Source organism: Ambystoma mexicanum, chromosome 9 (genome assembly GCF_040938575.1).
Source record: "Ambystoma mexicanum isolate Mex_15411 chromosome 9, UKY_AmexF1_1, whole genome shotgun sequence".
Classification (NCBI taxonomy): Eukaryota; Metazoa; Chordata; class Amphibia; order Caudata; family Ambystomatidae; genus Ambystoma; species Ambystoma mexicanum.
The window spans coordinates 269210035-269230536 of record NC_090931.1 but is presented as its reverse complement, the minus strand read 5'-3'; the positions used below and the strand labels follow the sequence as shown (position 1 = coordinate 269230536).

The window sequence follows — 20502 nt, the reverse complement described above, 5'->3', positions numbered from 1 at the left end:
CATAACTCATTGTTTTATATATTAATTTTGTTGGGTACAATTTCCATGAATTATTTACTGTGTTTAAAAAAAAAAAGTGTGAGTATTTGTTTTATTATTGCCCATCTTTTTGGGCAATAAAACATTTTGGGCGAACCATTCCTTTAAGTGCATGCATGTACCAGAAATTATGGTGCTAAAAGACACAATTAACAATGCAATATGTTGGCATAAAATAGCACTCAACACACAGAATAAGGTATTGATTCAGTGTTTGATCCAAGTGTTCTCTACTTTTGTTGACTGCTTCAGTTGGAATTTCACTTTGCAAAGTGGACTAGTGAAATTCCTTGCTTCCCCCAAAGTGTCTCACTGCCAAGCTCTGAATTTCACCTGACTGATTCAAGTAGTGTGGCTCGTCACTTAATTTCTTGCTACTGTTGTCAGAATTGCACCCGATTGATTGAGACTCTAAGAATCCTTGCTCCTCCCAGAGTAGTGTGGCCACTTTTTAAAATAAAAATGTAAACGGGATTCTGGTCTTGCTCTCATTAGCCACAAGTTCCAGCATGTAGCTTTCACTTATCCGTTTCTTTATTAGCTCTGGGAACTTTACTTCCAGCCAGCAATCTTCCATTGAAATTGCGCTCTCTATTCCGTCTACCAAGTTGTGCTCCATGTGGCTTTCTGCTCAGTTCTCTCTAATGGTGGGCATCCGCAAGCGACTTGCCAGCCTGCTCACCACCTATGTCTTGCCATGTCGCGGTATGCTTTTTCATGTAGATGTCGCAAACCAGTGGTCTTACAACTGTTCTGCATTGCAACAGCATCTCTGGTTCCTTTGGCTGCCCCCACCCCCTTCGGCCATCTGTGTTTGGTGCTAGTCTTGTCCTTGCAGCTGCTTACAGGATCATTGTTCAACATCTGCCTACTTCCCACTGCCCATCTTGCCTTCATGGACTCTGCCTCTCCTGCACTGCCTCGCCACTAGGACTCTGTGAGGGGTCAGAAATGCGAGGCAGACAACATTGTGAAGGTTTTTCAAAAGATGCCAATTTATGAAATAAAAAGGTTGGATAAGCACCTCACTATCCCTATCCTGATGAGGATTTCCATGACTACATAAACTTAAGGAAACACTCTAACAAAGGATATCTGCCTCTTACAGTAATACATACAGTAACTCGGTAAAGTAATGCATTTCAGTTCAAAGGCATCAACATTATAAGAGTTAAGTTCACAATATTACAATAGTCTCTCTTTATAATCTGGGTGAGATCCCCTTCCCCAGATTCAAATAAGATTCTGCTCCACGGTTCCAAAAAGAAACCAGAAAATCCTAGTTTGTAACAAAGTTCCAACACAGTTCTTTGTGACTCCAAATGGGCGACAGAAAGTCTTGACAACAGAACGTTCCAACACTTCAGTGTTTCAACAAAAAGGTTCTTTCTCTTCCTCTTGCAATAAGCAGAATTTCTTAGTTCATCAATAGCAACATAAATTGTCTTTGTCAGGATGTTTTGCCACAACATATTATTTCTGAAGATATATAACAATTCTGCAGCCGTTTTATACAGGTCTTTCTTCAGCCATGAAGGTCTGTCAGAATACATTTTTAGCACCACTTCATCAACTTCTACCTGGTTTGCTCCCATGCCAGGCCTACCACTTCAATTTCACCTGGATTACTCCCATGTCAGGCCTACTACTTCAATCTCACCTGGATTACTCCCATGCCAGGCCTAATTCTTCAAAGGTTCACTCATCGAGTATACTCCCCTGCCCGAACAGTAATTCATTACAAGTACTGCCTCTTGTGGTTCAAAATCAGCTTACAATAGTTTTGCAGTTTTCATTGCTTTACAACATTAGACTTTAAGAAATTCTTCAGGGAAAGCAAGATTCACAATGGTGTTCTTTAGTACTCCCTTGCACTTTCCAAAACTTCCAACAAACTTGCATGCTTAACACCAGTCATTTGTTTTGGAAAAATTATGTTCTCTTAGATTTCTGATAGTTTGGTATTCAAAATTGCCTCCTGTATTGCATTCACTCACACACAAGTGTTTTCTACTTTGGAAAAGGCCTGCATTGAGCATGTGAGATGTCTGAGAGCTCCGGGGTCACTATCCGCAGGTAAGAGGTGCGCATTCGATCCCCTCCCTGCTCCCAGGTACTCAGCATCAGGGGCTCCTTGTGACCCGGCAATCTGCTTCTTTTGGTACGCCGCTGCCCTCACCATTTCAAAAAAGGAGCTTTCTTCGCCCCGTAGGCTCTCTGGTGCTCGCAGGCCAACAGAGACCACCCTGATGGGAAGACCGCTTTCCACGCTTTCGCTTCCTGCTGTGCAGCCTGTGCACAACTGGCCTTCAGAGGGGTAAGCCTCCTTCTCGCATGCTTCCCGCTGCACGACCTCTGCAATTAAGGCTTGTGGAGACAAAGACCCTCTCAGGACTGGTTACTGTTCTCTGCTCAACAGTGGTCCTGGCATCCACTTCCCTCCTCTAGGTTCTGATTCTGCTGCGCACACTGCTCTCCCTGCTCACTAATGGCCTGTACCTGAGGGGCTCTTTTAAGCCTCCCCGTCTCCTTCAGGTGTGGGTCATTTCCACTAAAAAGCTGACGACTTCTACCATTTTGTTCCTCTTTTGCCCTCTTCTTCGTCCCAGTACTTCGAAAATAATGGGGCTTGAAGTCCATAATATATCAGTTTTTCTAACTTCATTTTCAGTCTCAAACTCAATTCTGTTGTCTATACTATTCTTTAAAGGACTATCATAAGAATGAATCACAAGATTGTATTGTATAGAGGAATAAAGTTCTTGAGAGTTTGACTTATTATTCCAGACTTTCTTTTACTATACCTTTAGGAATTAGTGGCGCCTCTAGCTCTAAGTTTCCAGGGTTTGAGAAGGGTTTTAATTTCTCTCAATTTATAAGGGTTTATGATTGTTTTTACCCATATTAAGATGTTCAATTTGTGGAAAAAGAAGATTTATGACAACAAGCCATTAGATACTTTGGTATTGAGGAGATGTCTTCCTTAGAGGAAGTCAAATACTGTGTCTCATCCCACAAAGTGATCTTTCCCCTGGCCCCTTTCTCCTCCCAGATGATCCTCCCACAGAACACCACCCCCAAAGTCAAGATCAGAAAGCGTCTGCCTTACCCTAGCCACCTGGAAGGAGACTTTAGGTAGGCTTTTATTGAGGAGTCCGTAGGAGTCATCCCACCTCCCTTGTTGCCGACTATGCCCTCTTTCACTAGTTTCAATGGGCTTTTTATTACTTCACTGTACTGTGCCTCAAGGCTTTGGGCAACAAGGAAAGACAACAACTCTGTGTGTTGAATGTCGCGAAGGCCACCTCACTACAATAGCGTGCCACTGTCTTTGGAATTCTGTTTGGCTTATTGAGGTACTAAGATCACTGTTTTTAGTTTGGGGTATTAGGTGTCGCTTGTGTGACCTAAAAGCCAAAATGATTGCATTAGAGTACATGTAGGGAGAAATGGCATATGAGGAGGCGTAAATAGATTGGTGGTGTTTGGTTATTTGCACACACATTGCCTGCCCAGGGCCATGCTAATTCCTATGACCATTCCCACCCAGATGCTGCCACCTTGACTCCTTAAACACCTCCTCGTGTGAACTTATTTTTTCTCTCTTTAAACAAGCTTTCCCATCAAACTTTACACTCGAATTGCCTGCCAGTGTTTTTACTTCAGCCACTTGATTTATAAGCCATATGTGCGTCCTTGGTTGCCATAAAGCTGCAATAGTTCTATACTTTACAAATGTGTGTCCTTCACTGACGTCCTGTTAGAAAAAAAACATTAGCAAAGCCAACTGTTTTTTTGCTTGTGTGTAAGTATTAGGCATTTGCCAGGCACTGATATTAGATGCCCAGGTATTTGCACCAGTTTGTATCTGCTACCATTGCCTATGGTCGTTCCTATAGTAGCTCACTACTAAAATGAGCATGTAATTCCAATTCATTGATTTGCAGCTTTGGTCAGATTTCCAGTAAATGGTAAGAGTTTGGCACACTACTAAGGAAGTGCACTACCAGGCCTGGCCTTCTACCCGTATGTGGCAGCATTGCTTGTATCCGCTAGCAAAGGGGTGCTTAATTTGCTTTTAATCCCAAATCCTCATATAACAGAGCCGTCACAATGCCCTACAGAAGGAGGCTAAAACAGAATAGAGCTACTTTACTTTTTTTCTACTATTTTATATTGTTTGTTTGTTGTGATTTGCTACCACTTTCTTGTGGATCATGACATTACAAAAAGTCGCCTAAACCACTGTTTTCAAGCACATGTGATATTCATGGCTCCATTGTAGACGAAAAACAAAAGGAATCCGCATTATGGTATTAAAAGCTGTTGTCCTATAGTCTCTCTGTATCTTATCCCAAGTGCCCAAAACAATGTATGTGATGGCAGCTTTTCCAGGATGCTGCTAAAATGGAAAAGAGGACCTACCAAAGAGGAGGCAGAATGTGGCAAGAAAGTTTGTAAGTGGACAATATGTGGCACCTGGACCAAATTAAGCCCTGTATATTTGCTCTGGCTCTTCCACCTTTGTTCACTTTATCATGCTCAGTCTTGAGACCAGGCCTTAATTATAGGCACATAACCTCATGCTGGATAGCATACACCATCTGACCCGCTCCATTCAGTTTAAGCCTTGCCTGCTTTGTAATTGGATCAATGCAGGTAACATGGTAGATGATTTGTACCTTGCGATGATTAAGAGTAAGTCTTGGAGTGGGGTATGCAAGATGGAAAGTGGGAAATCAAAGGTAGGATTGTGTCTCTGGGGGGAAAAAAGGGTTGCAGGAAAAGAAACTGTAGTGTCTTGCATGGCTCTCAAGTAAGCAAAGGTCTCCTAGAAGTACTGGGGCATGGGTTTGCTGTGCTTTTTTCACCCATCATCCCATTGGAGTAAATAGTTTCTCCAAGCCGTACCTCTACTGCTCTGACCTATATTCCCCCACCCCCCACCCCAGAGGCTTGCAACACTACTGTCCTTTTTGACAGTGATGGGGAACTCCAAACCGACATCACCTCTGCTGCTAGTATCGCAATGATCAACCTTCTAACCTTTAGGAGGATCTGCCCACTCCTCACCTACCACACTGCCCACAATCCCATCTCCATTCTGCTACTCGGTTCTCTTGACTACTGCTCTAGCCTCCTCTTAGGGCCCCCTCTCTTCCTCTTTGCCGCACTTGACAAATTTAACAACATCATCACTCACCTCCCCCATCCCCTTGATAATCAGTGGCCCTCCATGTGCACCACTAGTCCTTTCAGGTAACGCCTGCTAGTCTTTAAATCTGTAAATGGACCAGCCCTCCCACCCTACCTGGCTGCTTCGATCTCTCGCTGCTCTCCTCACATACCTTATGAACTAGCACCCTCCTCAATCTTTCCTGCCCTCACTCGTCCTGTGCCTCCTCTCCTTTACGCCCCTTCTCCCACCTCTCGTCCCCCAATGGAACTCCATACCAACAGACATCAAGAAGACCACCAACCTATGTATTTGCATACTCCATCTCCTGCACTTGGAATGGCCTCCCACACTTTCCCAGTAAACCCCCCCACAGTCCTCTCTCCACATCCTTCACAGCAAATATGCTGACCTCTCCCTATAAATACACCTCTACATACACCTCTTTGTTCCCCTATTTTTTTTGCCACTTCCCAGTTCTTGCCCTACCTTTCATCTGCATCACACAGTATATTGCCCATGGATCAAATTCTGATTGTATAGCAGACTGCCTGGCAGCTGTTTGTTGTTCAGCATATTTCGTATGTGAAATAGCTTTTTTTTAAAAAAAAAAATGTAATTAATACAAATACAAAATATTATATATTACTTGGTTCATATACACATTTTAAGCTAATTAAAAGTAATTGTTTCAAGCATGGATCTGTCGCGTGCAATGGGTTTCAATCCCATCTTGGTCGTCTGGGCCCTCATCAATTTTTGCTAAAATTACTATTCTTACATTGGTGTATAGCACCCAATGTTACTCCAGTCCTAGGAAGCAAGCGATACATAAGAGATTATTATTAGTCATGACCACACCAGCTTTCATTGTTACTTCATGACGGAAGGAAAGAAAATGGAGCGGATACAAATATAATATGAACTGCTTCAGGTGGTAAACATTCTTTTAGACTCGCAATTAAGATCACGAGTAGAAGGCAGTTAAATATAGTCTTGCTGATTGGAGGACTCTGAGGAATGCAAGATTCTCCCCCTCTTCCGGCAAGCGGGTACCCAACAATGGTGGATGAAATGGGCATCGTCCTTCTGAGAGTCAAGGAAAGGACATAGCAGACAGTTTCTGCCCCTGAAGGAGATTCAGGACCAACGCAATTAAAGCATTAGTGGAAAGACTGAGCTGAAGAAAAAATTGATCCTTCCGAATTCCAGCAAGCAATGGGCAGAGTACTCCAGATAAGCCCGACTATCTTCCGTCAATATCCATATATCTTACTAAAGTGATGACTCATTTGCTTATAATGTGGATTATTAACTTAATTTCTATATCCATAATGAGGTATGCATAGCACTGATGTGCATTTCAGGTGGACCACCCTTCTCGACAGCAAGATTTTAGTAACCTCAGGCTTCAATCCATCATAGCACTTGATATGGAAGAGATCCTGGACACTCATAGTACAACGAAACACCAGACCATGACTAAAAAGATGACTTCATATTGAAATGAATCAAAAATGGTTTCTCATACAATTCAAAAATGTTGCACTCTTTTTTTCTAGATGTAGACAGAAACTCGGCATTTGCCCTGAATTACCTACTGTACAAGTCACAATATCAAATCCCAAAAGAAAATTAAAATGCCCTTTTCAGTGTATCTATCAAATAATACACATAAAACAAAATCTGGCAACACAAAACGTGCCCTTTGGTATCTCTGAATTACAGGTTGACATCCTAATCTTCTCTTGATATCTTCAATTTCCAAAAATGGTGGGAAATGATATATGATCCAAATATACAAAATAATAGTAGGTACAATACCATAGGAAAATATACATATTGTGCCAATCACTAAGGTACTGGTATTATAGCACCGATAACTTGTCCAAAAAGATGACTTATTGTCATCTGTGGAAGAAGAAAGAAAAACAGTGCAAAGAATAGGGGCGGAGGTGGAGGCAGGGCAAAGAGGCCAGAATGGTCAGGAAGCCTTTTTTAGACACTGACTAAAAATCCAAAGTAGGTAATCTTGGAATGCCAAGCCACTGTCGAAAGTGACCAAACCAAGGATGGCTGTGTAACAAAGTGACTGTGGGGAACCACATTGGGACAAATGGAATAGGGAACACAAGTTGAAACCACTCTACAAGAGCCTTACATGCAAGGTTGCTCCATGAGGGCCAATACACTGATGCACACTGTTGGGAATGTGGAATATACTCTCATATCACACAACGAAATGTATATACATGTAATAACATGAATAAATATTGCAAAAAGGGGGTCACAAGCTAGGATGACACTGAACACCCTTAAATTAAATGTTTCAAGTTCTTTCAATAAACACGTGTAGTTCAGAGTCTGTGTTCAAACCACATTTTACTGCTGTTAGGGCACACATTAATTTGGGTTCCGTACATCTCAAAAGAGTTGCATGCTTTCTGCCTCTGGCAAGGCTCGGAACATGATCTAAATATATGTAAAGTGCATCATCTGTCGGTACTAGTTATGCAGTACCTTTCAGACTTGACTGAGAACCCAGTTCATATTATCCCATATCACACTCTTGCAATGTGATGACTTTTTGTCCTGTGGAACTACCGTTCTGGATAATGTTTGTTCCTTGAAGGCACCACTTAAAGCTACAAAGTCAAATAAATCCAAACCATGGTTTACTCAGAAATTAATGCATCTGCGGAAACAGTTTGGAGCCACAGCAGAAATGGAGAGAGGCCAACACTGTTGATAATCATAGCAGGGAATTACAAATGTAAAAGAAGGCTATTTTTAAAGCCAAATCTCCCTATTTTCATGCAAAAATGTATGCTGCAAAGAATCATCCCAGGAGCACCTCCTCTTCTATGGAACCATCATCGAGCAGGCTAACCTATTGAGAAGATTTTTTTTATGGAAAAAGATTAAAACGATTCAAAGTAATATTCTCTCGAGTCTTCAATCTCCTCCTGATAAAGGCACAAATCAGATTGGAAACAAAATACACCAATGAATAGGTTCAAGGGTACTCACACACGAAGGGCTCCCACAATTGGTTTGAAAAAATGACTCTTCGAAATTGTTATCATAGAGAAAGATCTCTAGAGGACTTTTTATGTTGTAATTGCATGAGTCAAAAACACAACAACACAATTTACAGAGAGAGAATAGACATCATCAATGGTTTGTTGGACCATAACAGAACATAAACGTAAATGCTTTAAAACACCATTTACCACCAATGTTCGGGACAAAGTTGAAAATGGTGTGTGTGCAACAAACCCAACCTCTGTGGAGGTTTGTCAAAACAGACACAGTTCAATTGTGAAACAATTCAAAGCGGAATTCTAAAGACAACGTAAAACAACTAAGAGGTAACAGATAAGATTTTTTATGTGTGAACAGCAATCAATGTGCTGTGAATTCGGGAAGTAGTATGTCTACACCAGGTGTTTCGGCCGTTTAGAATTGGGCTAAATGAGCCTCATCTTTGGGAAGGCCATCATCAGGACAAGGTTCTGTACACGGGACGTCTAAGCTATGTAGCAATTGATAGGCACTGTATTAGAGATCCATACGCCACACTGGGCTGGTTTCTAGGTACTCCTTTCACCGAATAACTACAGGTGAAAAGGTCCAATGTGTTGTAAAGCGGTCAGCCATCAAAGGTATGGCTTTGGTGGTGGGCCAGATAGGCTGTCAAAAGGCTGCGTGCAGAGAGCGGGGCATCGAGTGACTGAAGGAGCACACTTTTTATTTTTTTATTTTTTTTTTCACGCTGTGCAGTGTGCTCCTTCAGTCACTTGAAGATGCCCCGCTCTCTGCATGCAGCCTTTTGACAGCCTATCTGGCCCACCACCAAAGCCATACCTTTGATGGCTGACCGCTTTACAACACATTGGACCTTTTCACCTGTAGTTATTCGGTGAAAGGAGTACCTAGAGACCAGCCCAGTGTGGCGTATGGATCTCTAATACATTGCCTATCAATTGCTACATAGCTTAGACGTCCCGTGTACAGAACCTTGTCCTGATGATGGCCTTCCCAAAGATGAGGCTCATTTAGCCCAATTCTAAACGGCCGAAACACCTGGTGTAGACATACTACTCCCCGAATTCACAGCACATTGATTGCTGTTCACACATGAAAAATCTTATCTGTTGCCACTTAGTTGTTTTACGTTGTCTTTAGAATTCCGCTTTGAATTGTTTCACAATTGAACTGTGTCTGTTTTGACAAACCTCCACAGAGGTTGGGTTTGTTGCACACACACCATTTTCAACTTTGTCCCGAGCATTGGTGGTAAATGGTGTTTTAAAGCATTTACGTTTGTTCTGTTATGGTCCAACAAACCATTGATGATGTCTATTCTCTCTCTGTAAATTGTGTTGTTGTGTTTTTGACTCACGCAATTACAGCATAAAAAGTCCTCTAGAGATCTTTCTCTATGATAACAATTTCGAAGAGTCATTTTTTCAAACCAATTGTGGGAGCCCTTCGTGTATGAGTACCCTTGAACCTATTCATTGGTGTATTTTGTTTCTGATTTAACCCTCCTGGATAGAATAGTTTCCATATCAGGAGCCCGACTTTTTTGATACAAATCAGATTGGACATAGTCCCCCTGGATAATTGGTAGTAGCTGAGTGCACAGTGGCTTTTGATTTCAGCACAGTATCGGAGGATGAAGTACTCTCATTAATTGTTCAGCTTAAACCCACCAATGATTTGATATTCCTACTGCCAGCATGCGCTGCAAAGCGTCAAGCTCTGGAGATCGCTCCCTTTATTGCAGATTTTATAAATAAATCTTTGGAGCAAGGTAGCGTGCCCCAAGAACTCAAAGCTATTATCATGCTCCTATTGAAAAAATCTAATCTGGATTCCTCTGTGTTGCAGAACTATCGACCTATGGCAGGTATCCCATGGCCAGGCCAACTGTTGGAGAAAGTTGTCACCAGCCAACTACAGGGATTTGTTGAAAAGGAGTCCCGGTTGGACTCCTTTCAATGGGGATTTAGACCTATGTTTGGGACTAAGACTGCATTACTGGCAGTACAGGAGGATTTGTAGGAAGCCACGGAAAATGAAGATATTTTATTATTGTTAATGCTGGATCCCTCTGCGGCCTTTGACACTGATGATCATTCGATACTGCTCACTCTCCTGAAAGAAATTGGCAATATCTCGGACAATGCTGTGAAATGGTTTGACTCTCTCCTATCAGACCGGTGTCAGCAGGCACACATGGGGTGGGGGGGGGTCTTTCAAACCCCTTTTATATAGATTGTGGAGTTCCACAGGGATCCTCTCTTTCCCCCCTTCTTTTTAATCTCTGTTTGCGTACACTGATAAATATCCTGAAGCGTCAATACATTAATTTCCACTCTTATGCTGATGGCACCCTGGTTTTCATAAAAATAGAAAATGTTGACAAAACATTTATCAGGGCCAATCCATTGTCTTGAGGAAGTTAGTTACTGGATGTCAGCAAAGCAGCTACAACTAAATCCACCCAAGAATATGGTGCCCTTTTTGGGCCAAACATCATCTCGCTGCTGGGAAGCTTCCCAAGACTCACGCTTCCTCTGGGCTGAACTTAGTTCGCCTGCAAAATAAAATATCTTGGATGAATATGGCAGGACAGTCTTGGCAGCGAGGTCAGTGCCAAGGTCCAGGCAGTTTTGTATTCCTTGCGCATGCTTTGACAAGTTTTGCCATTTATCCCAAGCAGCAACCATGCTGTTGCAGTGGGCTCTTTGGTAAATTCACATTTAGAGTACTGCAACAGCCTTCTTGCTGGAATTCCAGCTAAGCAGTGGCAGAGGCTGCAAGGGCCCAGAATGCAGCCGTTAGACTGGTTTGTTTTCTGAATAGATCTGCCCATGTCTCGACTGCCCGCTGGACCCTTCAATGGCTGGCAATGGATGACAGAATTAAGTTTAAGATAACCTGCTTGATTTTTAAAAGTTTGAAGTGGTCTTCACCATCATATTTAGCTGACAAACTTAGTTGAGAACAACCAACTAGTGTGTTACACTCAGGGGATCAACTGCTGCTGCTGCATATACCCCAGTACGTTGTGTTACAAGGGGAGACTTGCTGTATATGGTCCTACGCTATGGAATAGTATTCCCTGGGAAATCAGGAATCTTGAATCATTCTGCCAGGTCCGAAGAGCCCTGAAAACTCTCCTTTTCAAACAATAAGGATATCTGACATCTTCTGTTTCCTTGGTATGTGGCTCCCTCTGACAAACTGACCTTTGTGGTCAATGTTCCTATTCTGCTATGCCGCTCTAATACCATCTGCGCCTCTATATGATTCATTTTGTCCGTGTGCGCATTTTACAAATACCTGAAATCAAATCGGAGTATTCCTTAAGGTTAGCCTGAGAGTCCAAGTCATAGCTGCTAGGCAGAACAGTCAGTCCTTCACTCTTAAGGGGGAGTGAGATGGCACTAAGGTACAGTTGACACTCCTTTTCAGAAAATAATCTTCATGCATAATATCCCTGAAACTATCCTTTTTTATTGTGTGCAGAAAAGATGAATCTACTTTCAAATTCAGTACTATGTTCTGGTAATGGAGCAATAAATAGTCGCGTGGTTGCAAAGAAGGCACCAAATGACATATTACAAATAGTAAAGGAAATATACCAGATAAATAAAAGTATTTGTACTTGAAAGAGTTTAGAGTGGTTCAAAAGTTGTGTCCATAGGAGACCAACTGACAGACAATGGATGGCCTCCATTGTAGGTAAGAACTGTCGAAAGTTAACTTTGTGAGGGAGGGGGGCTGCAAAGGAGCTGATCTTTGTGCTGTAATCTACAAGGGACCCCAAGCCAAGGAGATCCGGATAAAGATCTTTAGATGATGGTTTCCAGGAAAGCAGATTGCAGAGTGGACCATGCATCTAGAGCCAGAGGTTGTGGTCTGGTGCCCGGGAGACTGGTCCCTAGGCACAAGTGAACAGGGGCAACCATGGATTGGGTGTCCAAGATGTGAAGAAGGCTGCTGGAGTGTTCGGTGAAAGATCTGAAGATGGATAGTCTGAGGGGAATCCTGCAGTGGATGCAGTAACATTCCCTGTGTGCAGAATGTCCAGCCAGAGTGTCTGGTGACAGAAGAACAGGACCAACAATGCAGATGATGTTGATAAACTCCCAAGACTTGGCTCCAAGTCAGTGGACACACCAGTAGTGAAGAGTTTCCAGAATGCTGATCTTAAGTTTGAGCCATCAGATGCTCCAGTCTGGATCCAAAGATTCAGGAGCGGAAAGATGAGGTTCCCTTAAAGAAACAATAGCAACAGTCTGAGTCTAGAACTGGAGCAGGCACCTTCAGACAGCAGAAGTAATAGTGTCTGGTCTCCAGCAGCCAAATGGCGCTCCTACTTCGGGGACACACATGGCCAGGAACTTCCGGGGAGATGCAGCAGCAGCTGCAGAGAGGAAGGATCTGAAAGTCCCAGCCAGTTGGAGGGGTCGAATCACTGCAGATTGTTCCACCGGTTTGTAGTGATGCAAAGCTTCATCTTCCCAGAGGATCAGGAGTCAATCAGCAGTGTGTCAAACAAGATCCTCAGTGAGTTCTTCAGATGCAGTCAACTAGCTAATGGTGCAGGGCCTCCACAGCTACACACCCAGGGTTGTGTGTGAAAGTAGCCCTCCAGTCACATCCCTGCACCAAACATCTGGTGCCTCACAATCGGTTGATGCCAGCCTCCCTATTTCAGTGAACATCAGCGCTGGCACATGTCGGGATGTGGATTGAGGTGACCCTTAACCCAGCTGAAACGTCACATTGAGTCAGAGCTGCTATTTTACTCCTGTTCAGGGAGCAGATGGCTACAAACATAGGTGAGGGCTTACTCGCTGCCTTCTCCCCGTCATCTTCTCAGGCGGCCAGAGAAAGGCCGTTGCTCTTGGATTCCGACCCTGGGGGTGGATATGCTAGGGAGGATCACCTGTGTAGGGGAGACGTGGGGAATGGTAGGGGGATGTTCTTGAGTGAGACACAGTATCCCCCAATTCCATTCCATGATGAACCCTCCGTCCCAACAGCATTTATGGGATATTGTTATCCTTTTAGCTTTGGTCAGGATAATACTAGAAGACATCCTCAATATAGGAACACTAGGAAAAGGGTGAAGAAGAGGAGGTCCGCAGGTAAAACATGGTACCCTTCTTCTAATAATCAACCTCATCCTCCTTGTGTAGGCTGTTGCAAACCATTTCCCCTCATTCATACCATTATAGTACTGGGTTGAGGAAGAGACAACTAGGAGTAGTGCACACTAACATGTCATTTCACCACTCTAGTACTGAGACGAGGAAAAGGCCTGCAGACTGTTGCATGTCCAGAGTACTCCACTCACCATAGACCGGCAATTGGGCCTGAGGACTCACACCTGCAACCTGTCAAATTGTTGCAGGGGCCTAAAAGGTGAAGCTGGCAAGCAACAGAGAGAGACCAGCAGGAGGGAAGCTGGGCCGAGAGTTAAGGGCCTGAGAGGAGAATCCTGTGTAGAAGGCCACGTAGGGTCCTACTGGGAAGCCAGGATACTGTCCGGTTTCCCAAAGGAGCTGTGCAGCCGAGGACCGTGCGGGCCTTGAGTGGGTCACAGAGGTGGGCGCCTCACTGGTCGGGTGCCCGCAGCAGGAGCTGCATGAAACGGAAATGATTTGATAGCTGGAAGCTACCGACAGCATTTGTGGGAAGCGAGCAGAGCTGCTGGCAACCCCCAGAGAGGAGTAAAGTGTGAGCGGGGCTTGCAATAAGAAGGAAAAGTGTCAGCGGAAGAAGTGAAAGCAGCCACCCGGAAGGAGACGCCAGGGACCGGTGATTGAACAGGAGGGAGCACTTGAACCGAGGCGCTTCTGGCTGCTGGTAGAGAGCCAAAGTAAATGCTGAATGAATTGAAGATGATGCTCGGGACACAATTAACCCAGAGCTACAGGTTGTGGTGAATAATATGAATAAGTTGAACTGTGAGAAACATAATAAAATCTCCAAACTATTGAATACCGAACTAAATGAAAGCTTTTGACAAATCCATGAACTGATGACAGGTTTGTGTGAAGTAGAAGTACAATATGTTGAAAGCTAGAACGAATCGCATGAAATGCAAGGAAAAGCAAGTATGGAATACTGCTGAAGAGTGTGAAAGCAACGCAGTGAAGGAAAGAGCACCACGAAGTGAACTGTATGAGAGAGCACATTGTGGCAGTCAAGAGACTGGCAAAGAGGAAAACACATTGTGACAAAGCAAAAAGCCTGGTAAGGATAAAGCCAAGTGAATGTGAACTAGGACACAGGTGCAGTTACAAAAGAACCTGTGTGGGCAAGAAAACCAAGGGTTACCAGTTATGTGACCTGTAATAGGTGGACCGTGCGCCTAGACTGGGCTTGCCCTATCTGTGAAAACCAAAGAAACATAGAGAACAAATCCAAGTGTATGAAAGAGATTCCAGAAGTGAAGCGAAAGAAAGCAATCTATAGTCTGCCAAGAAACTAGGAGTGTAAATTTGACTTGAACTGATTTTGAATATCGAGAGACTGAGACTCTGAAAAGTTTGCAAGTGGGACAAGCTGACGTCTTGGGGAAGGGAAACCCTGAGACATTGTAAGTTTGATGAGGCATTGGGAAAAGAGAATCCTGAGGCCCTTTTTGAACAGTGTTTTCTTGTGGAAGGGAACCCTGAGGTTTTGTGGAACTGTCTTGAACTTGGGGAAGGGGAGTTGGAAAGTAAGCCAGGAGAGAAGTTCAGAACTTTATTTGCAACACTTTCTTTTTTTACTGGCATCCCTACACATTGTTTAGCTTTAGTTTTGAGGGCAATTAAATGTTTTGGACAGAGACAGACTTTAAAGTTGAATTTACTGACTCAGACTCTCCTTAGTTTCTTTAATTAGGGAAATCCCACCTTAGCATAGGGCAAGTTAGGCCTTCAACCATCCTGACATTTAAGTTAATAAACCATTGTTGTTTGAACTTTGAATCTGTTGTCTGTGTCTTGCATCATGATGCCTTCACACATAGTAACATTTGCCACAATGCAGTGGAGCCCAGGAAAAAGTAACGCATACCACCGCACTACAACTAAAATACCTTGTGAGGGTGAGAAAACTCACCCAGGCGCACTAAGGGGCACTTTTGGAGTACGTCCTCCACACTCGGTAGCCATAAGTGCTATCAAAGCAACATACAAGAGCTGCAGATTCCAGCGAGCCTTTGGATTAAGCCTCACTGGAGCCAAAGAGACAGGACACCTAGAGAGTCAGCATAAATGTTGAGGGGTGAGAGAATATCTGACTTAACAACCTTCTTGCAATAACAATGTTCACCTTTTAATGCCAAATTCCAGCATACATTGGAAGGTGGCAGACACTACTTGAGGGATACATTAGGTGCCAAATAAATACAACCGTCTCTGCAATCACCTCAATGCTGTATTGAAACTTATGTTTAAATATGACTCTTATTTTTCTTAACACTGTTTTGAATAATGGTATGTTTATACAAAACCTATATATGATGTTAACTCCCTCCTTTATATCCTCCTACCATGTTTCACTAGTTCCTCATGCATCTCCACAGCGGGTACGAAGAGACTTTGAGCTATCGGTAACACACAGGTAAGCCAACATTAAGACCATTTCTTTGAGTGTAACCCATAATTAAGGGTTAAAAAGACTGAAGCGTGTAGGAGTCAGGGATGGGTGATTGTAGGGTAGGCCAGCATGTCTGAACCAACAGTTATTCTGAAATGTGATCTTAATATTTTGGTAAACAACCAAAAGAACAGACTGAGGATCAGACGGGGACCTGAATGTTTGGCTGTAGTGCTCTTGATTAGAAAAGTTTAAGGGCCTGATTCATGGAAGTGTTCTATAATGGCGCAATCCCATAGGAAACGTTCCATGAATCGGGCCCTAAAGGTGATCTACTAGATGTTTCCAAACCACAAGAAAGTGGTGATTTATATTCGGTGAGGCATGGTAGACTTATAGTGAGGGCTTTAGATCTCATGGATATTTGGGAAGACTTAACCATTCATGGAAAATCAGTTATCCTAGTTGATGAGGTGCATGGGAGCGAGTATTGGAGGAGATACTGCGGGAATGCTGTGGAAGTTCCCTATTCGGAGAATGGCCTTAAGAATGCATATGGGAATGAATGTTACTGTGCCTATATAGAATCCACCTATGCACGAGTTTAGCTCTACTTCTACTGGCAGTATTAATTGCGGTCTGGAATCAACAATTGAACGGTCAGTTCATTTTATCCGAAGGGAACAAAAAACCACTACAGCATTTCTGCAACCGGTTTGCAAAATAGGGCATGAGAACATTGTTAGCCGAAATCTTATGCAACAGGCTTTGTGATTTTCGCGTTGTCTGGTTTTATTCATATGGCCCAACTCCATATACGGAAAGTAAGCATTAAGGTTTAATTTACTCACACGAATGGGCCAAATAAATAGGTTATTATGAAAGGCTCAGTCTACCGTATGTATGGAAAGAAATTGTTTTTAGACACTTTTTATTAGGAGGAATGTATTATCCTCTGTCAAACATCTAAAAGGAAAAGAGGTCTATGTTGGTTAGCACGCTGAGGTTGCGTCATAATAGAATTGTATTTGTATTCTCTTTCGGCAGAGACCAAGCAAATATGTATGCATCATTTTTCAAAATGTTTAGTATTTTGTCATTTTGAATTTTATAATGGCAAAACCTTTGTACCCCCACAATACTTTAGATTTTTTAAAATGTAAACTCTATTGTTATGTGTGTACTTTTATGGCTTTGCCAAAAGTCGAGATGAAGATATTTCAAATGAAGACCTTAAACGCGCAGGACACTTAGCGGGTCATTACAGGTTTGCCGGTATCCCGCCAGTAATTCCGGTGGGATACCAGCAAACTGACCTACAGTTTCCACTGTCTGATATTCCGGAATTACCTGGACATTACAGGTGGCGGAAAAGCCGGTAAACCCCCTCATCCCCCTTCCATGGAATCTCATAGGACTTCATGGAGAGGACTACTGGTGTTTTCCGGCACCGGTAATACTGGTGCCGGAAATAACTGCTGTTTTTTTCCCCCCAGTGGGGGCCTGCTTTATCTACAGCTCTTTGCTCTTTGCTGGAGGTAAATCAGTGAACCCCCACCAGCAAACATATGACCGAATTACCAGAAATTTTCCCGGACCGGCAAACTTATAATGACCCCTTTTTAGTCTTTCTGATTCACGATCAGCCACTTAGTTGAGGATATTAATCCCAAATGTTTGTGTAATGCATACTGATGTAGAGTGACCCTGTAAAGGTCATTCATTTCCATTACCTGGATAGACTGAGTAGGCCAAATTAATACTCCATCAATGTTTCTCAATGTCCAATTTATTCTCTGAATTTTTAGTCGTATCTCATCTTGCATACTTACTAACATGCAGTATTTGGTGTCCATAATTGGAAACGTGAGCCTCTCCCCTCCCCAAGGTACATCCTTAGATTATTTTCTTCATATTAGATATTTGTACGGCTCCTAGTCATTTGCCTCTGGAAAGTCTGATTCCCTAGCTCTATGTTCTTTCTTAAAGGAGTGGAGCATTTACCTGGAACACTTCTCTCAGGTCACTCTGGGCCGCACAGTATATTCCAGGCCCCATAGACAATGATGGCATATACGTGCAAATGCAAACTTGCCATGATGCTTCTAGCGCTTCATCTCAGAGGTCCTGTGTATGTCCCAAGGGGCAAATTAAATTGGAGAATATAGATCTCATAAGGGCAAACCAAAGGGTTACAGATAATGTAGTCACCCTGGTGAGCAAAGATTCCCGTCCAAGATAAAGTGTCTATGGTCACCATTTCATGAAAGGAATAATCCTAGGATAGAGTCCAGGAGAAAGTTCTTATAGGACTTGGGCTTTTAGCTGATGCTCTGACGCCATCCCCTCCCTTTCATCCATCTACAAGTGATGCACAAACACAGGATGTACTTGACTTCTACCTTTTCTTAAGTTGCTTTTCCAGATGCGAGGGACAAATTGAGGGCAGGGGCATCCACAGATTGATAACAAGATGGCAGAATTCTCGCTCTATCGCCCTCAAACAAAAAACAACATACCTTTGTATTTAGGGTCATAAAGCAGGGATCGAAATTAGGATTTGTTCACCGGGTGCCAAAAGCATCTCCTGGGGATCTGTCATCTCCCCTTAGACAGGAGCTACATCTGTGAACCTTGAGCTTATACATAGTGTGTGGCCATTCTATCTTGTGCTTGAGATGCAAACTCGAACTTCTTTTCCATTATGCTTAAAGGTCCCTTGCTTATGTCCTTAATTCTCCCAATTACTCCTTCCCAAGCATACAGTTCTTGTCACATAGCTATGTTTCTATGGCACCACTTGCTTGAGGAGCCTAAAGGAGCTCCTGGTAGCTCTTGGTTTCAAGCTACCTCTTGGTTATAACCAGCAGCTAAATAGCTCCCAGTTGCTGGCAATTTGCAACCCTTTAAACATAGACCAGTTTGCCCGATACTTACACATTCTTTTGTAAAATATAGTTTCTAATCTCTGATTCATTCTTTTGGACTCTCTGGATCTTTGTGTCATAAAACTATTTGTTAGGAATAGTATGAAATGATGACAACTTTCCCTGTTTGACTTCATCCCAGATGGAGCTGGTGCAGGGCTAGGGTAGTGATTAGAAGTATTTCATGCTCTTTAATTGGAGTGAGAAACAGATGGCCACAGTCAGTCTTGCCCTCTTCCGTTCCTCCCAAGACGTTTCTAATTCCCACCCCGGCAAGGGATCATGTTTGGAAAAAGATATCACTTTGAAAAGACCAAAATCCCTCTGTCATCCTCGTCACTATACACTGTGTGTATAAAGCAAGCATTAGTGTTGCAAGACGTTTGTGATCTTGGAGCATTCGTGCATTAAGCGCTATAGTGGGTGGTAGAGAAATGGGTGATTAGACAGGACTGGCAGGTCATCCATATTGAATTCCTCATGTAGCCATTCAAATGTGTAAAGTCACTGTACTGGTTTCATGCTCTTTTCTTAAAATGTTCACATTCCCTCATTTCTTTTATTGCTCAGGTTTTCCACCAAATCTTGGCTATCGAAGGTGTGCCAAGTGTGCCAGAAGAGCATGATGTTTGGCGTGAAGTGCAAGCATTGCAAGTGAGTCCTGATGTGGTAAACTCCTGGGTCATAAAGAGATCTGCTAGCCCGATTACTCCCTCCGTCCTCTGCATGATCCATGGTTGCTAACTAGGGAGATTTCAAGTCGGGCCAATTCTTATTCCTCTCCTAGACCCAGGCTCAATCATTTAACTGTTATCCTCTACATCAAATTCCCTCATGAGAGTTTAAAATCAGGGGTCACATTCTGTCCTGCCATGTTGAGATGCTCCCAAAGGGCTGTGTAAATCCACAGGGGCAAAATCCCTGCTGGATCCCATCACATGCAACACTGTCTGATTAAATGATTTCTGAACTTTAACCACTGGCTCGCAAAAAAGGTTCCTTATAAAACCTCTTTCAAATGTCCCTTTTTTTCATGTCTGCTACAAAACCTTCGTACAACTTTGTTGGATGGGCGCCCAATGTATGGCGACAAGGGGGAATGATTGTAATGAAATAACTACTGCTCTCTGGGTGTACAGGGATGAGTAAGGGCTAACCAGCCTACTCAGCCGAGCACTACTACGACTTTGACTACAATTAGTACTCGTACTTCACCAGCAAATATCCCAATCATAAACATGAAATGGGAACAGCCCGACAGGTATACCTCCTTCGCCACTTTTGGTAACGTGGGCTGAAGGCAGGCTGCATCTTCAGGAGGGGTGTGAGCTAGTACAGTTGCTGCACAAACAGCAATAGCAGAACGGTACCAAAATAAACGAATGTCCAATTAAGTGTATGTAAAATAGGGACTTAATAAAAACCATCAATCCGCACAACTAATTAAAGAATGCTGAAGACCCACCCCTGTAACGGAAACGTAGAACGTACAGACTTTAAGAATAAAGGGAGCCACCTGGTGAAGACAGGGGTGCAGGCACAGATTTTTTTTGGAGCAGCAAATGTCAATGTTTAAGGATATAGCTTTTCAAAGGCAATGAAAAGGGGCTTAGAAGTCAATGATGTCTCTTAAACCGCAGAGTGGAACAGTGCCTCTTCAAATATCTTTGGTTTCTTGTCTTTGGAGCTCAACAGCGTCAAACCAGGCCTTAGTGCTCTTTGAGGCTGTGATTAGGTACAGTGTAC

At 43.1% G+C, this 20502-nt stretch overlaps 1 protein-coding gene across 1 annotated transcript in view; it reads left to right on the top strand.

The window, feature by feature from the left end:
• The window catches only part of KSR1 (kinase suppressor of ras 1), a 736034-nt gene that overhangs the window by 519360 nt on the left and 196172 nt on the right, over nt 1-20502 (top strand). Inside the window, exons 6-7 of the mRNA XM_069614610.1 lie at nt 15796-15853; nt 19327-19410. Of these exons, the coding sequence (XP_069470711.1) occupies nt 15796-15853; nt 19327-19410 (142 nt within the window). The remainder of the gene's footprint in view (nt 1-15795; nt 15854-19326; nt 19411-20502) is intronic.